This window comes from Amblyomma maculatum, chromosome 9, assembly GCF_055883805.1.
Source record: "Amblyomma maculatum isolate TAMU_Amacu chromosome 9, ASM5588380v1, whole genome shotgun sequence".
Taxonomy (NCBI): domain Eukaryota; kingdom Metazoa; phylum Arthropoda; class Arachnida; order Ixodida; family Ixodidae; genus Amblyomma; species Amblyomma maculatum.
Window position 1 is genome coordinate 88,200,213 of NC_139352.1, and position 9,219 is coordinate 88,209,431.

The following is a 9,219-nucleotide window of genomic DNA, read 5'->3' on the forward strand; positions in this document are numbered from 1 at the left end:
TGTGGAATTTTTGTGAAGTTGCCTCAATAAGCACTGTTTAAAAGCTCTGGACATTCTGTGGCAATTTTGTTGATGAACATTGAGCATCTGTTGAAAATTGGCCTATGTGTTTCAGTTGAAATACCGTTGTAAATTTTTGTGTTGATTTTATGTTGATTACCGACTGAATACAAACTTAAAATCAACATGTGGGTCATGTGTTGATTTTCAGTTGCGTCATTTCGTGTTGATTTTCTGTTGATTATAAACTGAATACAAACTTAAAATCAACATTTGGTTCATGTGTTGACTTTCAGTTGCGTCTGGGAAATCCATTTTGTGTTGATTTTCTGTTGATTATAAACTGAATACAAACTTAAAAGCAACATGTGGTTCATGTGTTGACTTTCAGTTGTGCACGTGGCAATGCATTTTGTGTTGATTATAGGCTGAATACAAACTTAAAAGCAACATGTGATTCATCTGGTGACTTTTAGTTGTGCACATTGGCAATCAATCAAGTACGCTTTGTACTTTCTGAAATGCCTGCACCTGCGAGTGAAGCAAACAATTTTGGAACTGACCAACCTTTATTCACAAACTTCTCGCGCCAGAAATGATGCTAAGCTGTTCTTGATGTGGCTGACAGCAGCATCCGGGTACTTGGCCGATGTGAACGCTGAAAAAAACAGCAAAAAGAAATGTCTTACTTTCCTTGAGCAAAATTGCACAGAAAATGTATGAGACAATGTAAGGATATCAACGCAGGACTTGTAGCGCCATACACGTCCTTTAACCTATGTGAGACCGTCGATACTATGTGGCACTCTGCACATGCAACGAACTAACTTCTCGGAGACAGAAAGATTGCTAAAATACAGTGCATCTCCCTCTGAATGCCAAGTAACACCTTACTGTTGAAAATATCCTGGCCCAAGTGGCGAAACACAACTGTAGCATAATGGCTAGGTCAGACTGTTGTGGATTTTGCTCAGATGCATTTTGCTAAACAAGCAATGAAACAGTCATGAATGACCAATGTGCATGATTCACACGTCTATAATTCAACACACAGCATGCATCACAAAAAATGTTACTAAAGCATAGACCAGAACACCTTTCTCTTTGCCTCATTAAACATTTTCCTCTGCAGAACTCCAGGAAGATGTATGCACATTTGAACTGTAGTCCTGTTTCTTACAAAGACTAAGTTTGTTATTGTGTTATGCAGTGCGAAATTCACCCCCACAAGAGATGAACAAACTACTGCTCAGAACTCGGCATGTTTTCATTATGTGATGACATAGTCCACAAGAGTCCAATGATCTGCAGCTGTAAACAGATGAAGAGGTTGTTAGGACACTGCAGTACTTTTTGCAAAAACCAGGCTTTAAGCAGAAACCCACAGTTTTTCATGCTGCGAACTCAAATATCAGACTAAAATCGGCCAGAAAAAGCAGAAATACGGAGCCTTCGCAATGGGGCTCACCACGGGCAGTGCCGCCGCCTCTGATTGGCCAAAACATCGCACATTTTGAGGACCGGAGAAGCTACTGATGTGGCTCGAATGACCATCGGGCCGCATCAGTAGCTTCGAATGACCATCGGGTTTTTCACCACATGTATCCGTACCAGATGGGCCCATAAACAATGCAGCACTTCCATTGTGGGGAGCACAGGCTTTGCATGAAATCTTGCTGTGGTATAGAGTAAGGCATTTTGAAAAGTAGTGTGTGTAATTATCAGAATCTACATAGCCCTCAAGAAACCCTCGGCGTGCATATTTCTGAGAAAGAAGGGAAGCAAACAATGCAGTAGCAGACTAATTCCGTCTCAGGCCTCCCGCCCCGCCAGAAGTCATTGTGAAAAAAGGGTGAACCAGTACACAGCTTCCACCAGACTAATGAACTGTAAGCAGAGTGCTGTTGCCGAGCTCTGCGATGCACGCGAGGCAATGACGGAGCTTTTGTGCTGGACACCATGTTCTTAAATGTTTTCTTACAAGAGCCTCATCGGTTTCCTTTCTAATTTCATTTGCATTCCCAAACAAGACAGAACTATGTAAAATGAGGCAGCAACGGGTGCAAAATCACGATGCAATATATGAACAACTTCAATTATTGCTTCTTGGACGCATTGAAGGAAACGTCGCTCCGTGCGTTGCATACTTAAATGCACCCATACTCAGCTTAGTGGTACACACTTTACCTTCTAATAACACTCCCATAGGTGTCCCACAAACATATCAAGCACGTGCCATGCTGGAAACGATCTCGTAAAGCTGTCACAACCTAGCTGCAGCAGAACAGTGGGCTCTCCTTAATCATCTGCTCGTTTGCAAAGGATCATCAGCGCGTGTGGCTGATGATCTGTCTGATGTTTAGCAAAAAGCGCGTGCGGCTAGTTGTCCGATTTTTAGCGAAGAAGCCGCTAAGCACACCTTTGAGCAAAAAAAAAACAAAACGCACAGTTACAACCACACGCAGGTGCTGCCTGCCCATCCAACCATGAGATTGCACTCTGAACCGATCACAATCAACACTAAACGTGATGGTTCACATACGAATGAGACCTGAATATTCAGAAAGTAATGGAACTAGTCAGAAGTCATGCCTTGTCTCCCCTTTCTTTCTTCAATAAGCGTGGTTCTAGGAAATGATGACTAGCACAACTCTTTTGTGTGAGGAAATGGAACCATGGTTCAGCCATGCCTTTTTGACAAAGGCCTATAGAAATTGCATTAGGAACAAACTGTATGTAGTCACAGTCACGAAAATGCTTCGAGTAGAATGTTTTCTTAGTCACCTTAAATTTATCTCTTCTCAGCAGCATCACATAGCGCAGCAAGCGTTTGACATTGCAAGAAATGATGAAAGACGACCTCGTCGCGACCACAGCTGCTTGTACATCCGAACGCATGCAGAGCAGTGTTGCATCAGGCACACAACACTCAGTTGACAAGTTTTGTATGCCCACAAAGCCTGCAAGACAACAGCGAATGCCAAAAGCCCCCTCGGGTGGCTCTGAATGCCTCCGAATCTGCAAAGTGACATCACAACGGATGGAGGAGCGAGGTTTCCCTCTCTGCTTGTCTCCGTAGCAGTCGCGAGAGATTTGAAGTGCGCGTTTTCAGTCCGCGATTGCGCAGGTGTTTTTTGTGTAATCGAAAAAATAATTTCACAGACATGATCAACAAATAACCTACTTCAAAAATATAGATTACTAGCCCATTTGAAAACCATCGCAGTGTCCCTTCAAGGTTCTGCTGCCACACACTCAGCTATGAACACGGCGGCCTCCACCACAAAATTGCCAAGGATGTCAGTCATAACAATGCCAAAGAGCACTCATTTATGCAAGCTAATTGGCTACTTTGCAAATTAGGTGCATAAGCAGATCTACAAATAGATTTCAACAGTTAGTTGCCAGCATTTCCCCCCTCTTTATTCACGTTTTTACTATATTTGTGTACGAGGCATAATCATGCAGTAACTTACGTATGACGGCTTCCAGACGCACAGGGTCCAGGGCCTCTTTACACGGACGGTCTTTCTGTACATTGTTTCGAATACCATACAGCGACTTTCCTTTGAGTTCGTCAGGTGCGAACACCTGGCGCAAAAGTGTCCTGGCAAACTTGCCAGCACTGGTGTGTCCAGAGCTGCGCTCCAGGAGTGTTTTATCCACAACAACTCCATTTCCAATGTCTACCTGCAAGCACAGCAATTCACAAAAAAGCTGCCATCAGTACAGAAAACAGTGACGGTTATCTACCCTGCATATCTTACGAGTGCCTTAATGGCAAATGACACAAAGCTGAACACAGGTTAAAAAAAAAACTTGCTTTCTATCGCTGACACAGATGGCAACACAAGCCTTGTGGCTCATCTGACTAGGTACAGTCCAAATATTTTGAAGCATAAAGGAACTCTGGTCCTCTCCCTCCCCAGCTTGCGACTTCCACAAAGGCTGCAAAAGTATTACTAAGTCACTAAATAGCTTACAGTCTAACCTCTTGTCGGCAAGTTTTAGAGCAGGGGTTCTCAAACTATTCACCTTCTTGCCTCAAGGAACGCCAACAGCCATTAATATGTGCCAAGGACCTTCCCCCCCCCCCCCCTGCTGCTTCCAATGTCACAATCAGGTACAAAGTTGGGCTAGGTGGTGTCTATGCACGATTATCACAATCAGGTGATGTTGCTTGTGCATCAACACTTAATGATATAATTTGTGACTTCCTTTCGTTTTCTTAAGTTTGGAAACCTGCTTTTTATTATATGCCTGGTTCTCACTTAAACTACACGTGCACACATTTCTGTCTCAACTTGACTAAATTAACTCTGTTATGGGATTTGTGCTTTCAAATGTCTTCAGTCCTCATGTGCACACCAGGGAACCTACCCAAACAAGTGTCTCTTGATGAGCCATAAGACCCTCTGCACCTTTGCGTCACCATTCCAGATATATGTATGGTAACTGAGCGACTTGCAGAACGGGTATTGGTGTAAGACGAGATAGCAAGAGTACACCCAACTTAATACATTAGCTGAACTCATCAACCAGTGTAAGACAAGCAGAGCACGAAAAATGTCGCTTCAGCTCCATCGCTTACACTCTTCCTCCTTGGTCGTACTGTCAACTTACAGACGCTCCACAGCCGCGAATTTGCTTCCAGGGTGCGTTATATACACCGATGCATCACTCGCAGCGTAGTGCCTCCCATCCCCATCTTAACTCTCGCGCAACGTATAGCGTGGATACATGCCCCCTCCTTGCATTGGAGCGAGCTTCAGGCGATACACAACACAATTAGTTCCCTCCCACTCAAACCCACATTTGATACTGTTCATATTTACACTGACTTCCTAGCCACCCATAAGCAGTTCAAGGCTGTTCAGCGCACATTCAAAATTACACAATCGGTTCACCAGCTCTGCAAAAATACCCCTGTCCTGTGTGTATACACAGGAATCGTGGCCATGCTCACGATCTACATAAAATCCATGTGGATAAAATGACACACCTTGGCACATCAGACATCCCGCCACCTTCCCCTCTTCTCCCAGATCCACTAATGTCCCATGTTTCCGAGAAAGAACCTTTGCGCCAGCAAACACGCGCTCTAATTACCCTCTACCCCGTAATCTAACTCTAGAGGAGGCGGTATCTGTGCACTGGATTCGGGCAGGAGCGGCTCTGACCCCTTTTGTGCGTCATCGGTGGCGTGACGAATGCTTTCAAGTGACCGAAAAGTGCCCGCATTGTGGTGCTTCACCAGAACTGTGCAATGTGAAGCATCTATTGTGGACCTGCCCAGCTACGGCATCCGTTAGACAGTGTTACCTACGGAAAGTAGGCCTGCGGTGGGACCTTGACTATTACTACAGGAAGTAGACGCTAAACAGCCAGTTTATCGGCAACTTAAGCGATTTAAGGAAGACCTGTCTACACTCTTTCTTCTAGCTTCCTCCTACTCCCTTTTCACTATGCCTAATGGCAAACTTTTCGACATATATATATATAAAAAAAAAAACTGAGCGACTTAGTATGCTGCACAGTTTGCCAGGCCACCGCTGCTGCTGGCATGCAGCATCTTGGGGTGATGCCAAGGTCTGTGCTGAGGATGATGCCTATGCTGACAGCATGAAACTAAGGAATGCGCTAGTATAAGATCTAATTTTCTGAAATGGGTTTCAACACACCATGCACTGTGTCTGGTGTGCCAGCATAGCAACAAATCGGACAGGGGCACTGGGGAGGAGGGGAAGTTTAGCGGGAGGTTGCAGAAACTCAAGAGAGCAGCCTGTGGAACCAGGTTTTAGAACCTATTCTTTAGAGAAAAGCTGTACACATGGCTATGCAAGATTAGCACATCTACAAGAAATTTTTATGTATTTCTCACATAGCTGGTATCAATCACCCAGAGTATAAGACGGTGAGCAGTCTTGTTTACAGCGTGCCGACGGTGCTCTGCGGAGGTCCGTGCCACCCAACATGAGGCCCTGTGTTTGAGTTATGCACCCCATGTGCATGCGTAGCCAAATTAAAGCAGTGCCTGCTCGTGGGTTCTCGGCGCATTTCCACTCAGTGCTTGCACTTCATGCCGCCAGGTACATGCTTAACGATTGTAACAGTGGTCTGAAAGCCAGCGTTTTGCACAAATCCCGAAGCAGCTAGGCAAGCAAGTGCAACTGGTATTGGGTGATCACTAGTTTCGATTTAAGAACATCCACCAGGCTAAGAGTGCGAAAAATGGGTCTAATTGGTTCGGATGATTGAGAGATTTAAGAACATCCACCAGGCTAAGAGTGCGAAAAATGGGTCTAATTGGTTATTTGGTTCTGTTTTCGTCTTGTTCCATGTAAGGTTTCCGCCATACACTCCGTTGTAGGCAATTTGATGGCGTGTCCTTACTCTGAGTTATCTACAAGGGACAGCGAATTTGGCATCTGTAGAGATGACTTCCTCCACGCAAAAGCACAGGAGCGGCGAGTGGTACTTAAGCAGGAACGCACGTTAATCTACTATCACTCGTGCTTGCTTGGTTGCCTGGCCGCCTCGTTGCACTCAAGAAACACATCAGCATGGTGACGCCCTAGCACCTCGAACGGTACTTGCAAAAGATGGAGGCTGGACAAGGAAGCGATGAGCAGGCATCCCTCTGGTCTGCCTCGCATGACCACAGGATGCATAACTTAAACTGAGCCTAACGTTACATGTCACTGACTTGCTCCACACAGTACTGTCAGTGCACTATAGGCAAGACTGCTCACCACTGCACAGGTGCAGGAAAGTAAACTTGTACTGAGCAAAATATCACCAGGTACAAATAACCCCTAGCTGAAAGATTAGAGGCAACTAAGGAGACTATCGAAGAAGTGTAACACTGATGGACAAAATGAGTCTGCAAATAATGAACAATCTCAAGATACTGAAAGCAGAAATTCTGAAGAGCAAATGGACTTTGGAAAAATATGCAATGCATAGAACATATCCCCTTTAATGGTACATTATCAACTAACTGATAAAGCCAGTATGAGAAGAACAAGAAGGAATACACTCTGCACTCACAAAAAGATATGCTAGTATGAAAGACTAAGCTTTCGTGAACAATTTCCTGTTAATGCATGTGAATGCATTTGTGCAATAAAGTGATCAACACAGTGCCTTTAGAATTTTTGGTTACAAAAGACCTTGCTTAAAAGAGATCTTTTTCGTGTCCCTTGATTGTCTCTTGTAAAGAGGTTTTACTGTACTGGTAAATTTAACTGAATGTCCTAAAGCCATACAAGGATTATGAGGGATAGCATAGCAGAGTGCTGGGAATAGCTTAGGTAACTATCGATCCTTGAATATTCACTGACATCACACAGTACAAGAACATCTTGCATCTCAATTCCACTGAAACACAGCCATGCAGCCAGGAGTGGCCAAGTCAAATCGAGGTTACATACTTTTGCAGCTGGTACAACCTGGGGCTCTTCATTGGTCTTATGGCATTCTGCTAAGGCCTTCTTAAGCTTCTTGACCATACGGCCTGGCTCTGCAAAACATAAAGGAAACATGAGTGACGGTCTACGCCAGGCGTTAATATAAATCAAAATATCGGAAGAGCTTGAACAGAAAAGATGGTATGATACACATCCTTTTTCTCACTCATTAAATGCATAAGTTAATGTTCTTTTCAGCAACTTGATGCTAACAGCTGGCACCAGCATGGTAAAACAATTAAATTGATGTCAAGTCTTTTCATTCTGGCATGTCAGCTGACTGTCCATCTAGGGTGACAAGCCATAAGGAATAAATAGCCAGTGTCATGTGTAAAGCGCATGCAGTAAAGATTGCAATTATGTGTAGGGTTGTCACGGCAGGGTTTTCAAGGCAGCTGACATTCGTTTTAAGTTTATGCAGATTAAGTGGCCAATGCCTGTTTTGATTTTCATAAAGAAAGCATAGCATGTGGGGACGAGGTCTTTTAATTGATTTCGGACTTCAGGTATAACTTCTACAATTAGACTATGCAGATGATTGCATATTGTATAGAAATATAGAAAATAGGGAAGATACAAACGATCTACAAACAGACCTCAACCGGATCATAGCATGGTGCTGTAAATGGAATATGACTCTAAATCCTAAAAAATGCTGCCATATTCGTTTTAGCCGAAAAAAGGTACATGTCTTGAGTAGTTACTTCTTAAATAGTCATCAAAAGCCACATATCAAGATGTTAAGTACCTAGGCGTTTATTTTTCTCATAATTTAACCTGGAACAAGCATGTTGATTACATAGCAATGAAGGCTGGTCGCGTACTCAACTTGATTAAAAGAAATTTTCGTAACGTTCCAAATGACATGAAAGAAGTTCTATATATCTTAAACGTGCGCTCAATTTTAGAACATGCAACGGTAGTGTGGGATCCAGCTACTAAAATCCTTATCAAGAAACTTGAAGCGATACAGAATCATGCAGCACGTTTCATTTTAAACATTTATGATCGTCAAAGCAGTGCCGGTGCGTTAAAGAAGCATTTAGGATCGGATTTCCTTCAGCTCCGTCGCACCTTCTTCAGATTAGTCTTCTTAAACGACATCATGAACAAAAAAATTTGCATTGACCATGATGCTTACCTTGCACCCCCCACATACATTTCCCATAGACGAAACCATATCCGTAAAACATGCGAAATTGCCTGTCGGACATCTGTATTTAAATCAGCTTTTTTCCCACATACAATAAGTGAATGGAACAGCCTCCCAAATGCAATAGTTTCATTAGATGACAACAGGTTTCCAGCCGCTCTTAAAACACATTTACGGGGACTAACTGATGCATCAGTGTGCCATGCACCATAAGCTATTGACTGCTCTTCTTTTCAACAGGGAGCTTTTGCATGTTACTTTTCCACTATATATGTATTTTAACTTTTTTATGACTTGCACAGCTTTTCCCAAGTGTGTTTTACTGTTCTTAGCTGAATTGTTGCTAGGTCTCTCTCTTTTTTTTTTTTAATGTGAATGTACTGCACATCTATTTCCAGTGCTTTTGCCTCTCCCTTTGCGTACCCTCGTACTCTAATGCCCAGTGAGGTGATTTGTACGCACTCAAATAAAAAAATAAAAAATAAGTCTGCTCCTTAATCTGAATTATGAAACTGGCCCATGCTTTCAGAACAAAGCCTGAAATTTTTAGACCAGCAGGCCACATTAGAGCTCTACTGGCTGCATGCAGCCCATGTG

At 43.3% G+C, this 9,219-nt stretch overlaps 1 protein-coding gene across 1 annotated transcript; it reads right to left on the reverse strand.

Annotated features, from left to right (window-relative positions):
- Positions 1 to 569: 569 nt before the first annotated feature.
- Positions 570 to 7,513, reverse strand: LOC146179711 (uncharacterized). Its single transcript, XM_084580252.1, has 3 exons — positions 7,434 to 7,513; positions 3,477 to 3,690; positions 570 to 658 (listed from the first exon to the last, which is right to left on the reverse strand). The coding sequence occupies exons 1-3, from the start codon at positions 7,509 to 7,511 to the stop codon at positions 570 to 572; spliced, it is 381 nt and encodes a 126-aa protein (XP_084436378.1). The 5' UTR covers positions 7,512 to 7,513.
- Positions 7,514 to 9,219: the final 1,706 nt, after the last annotated feature.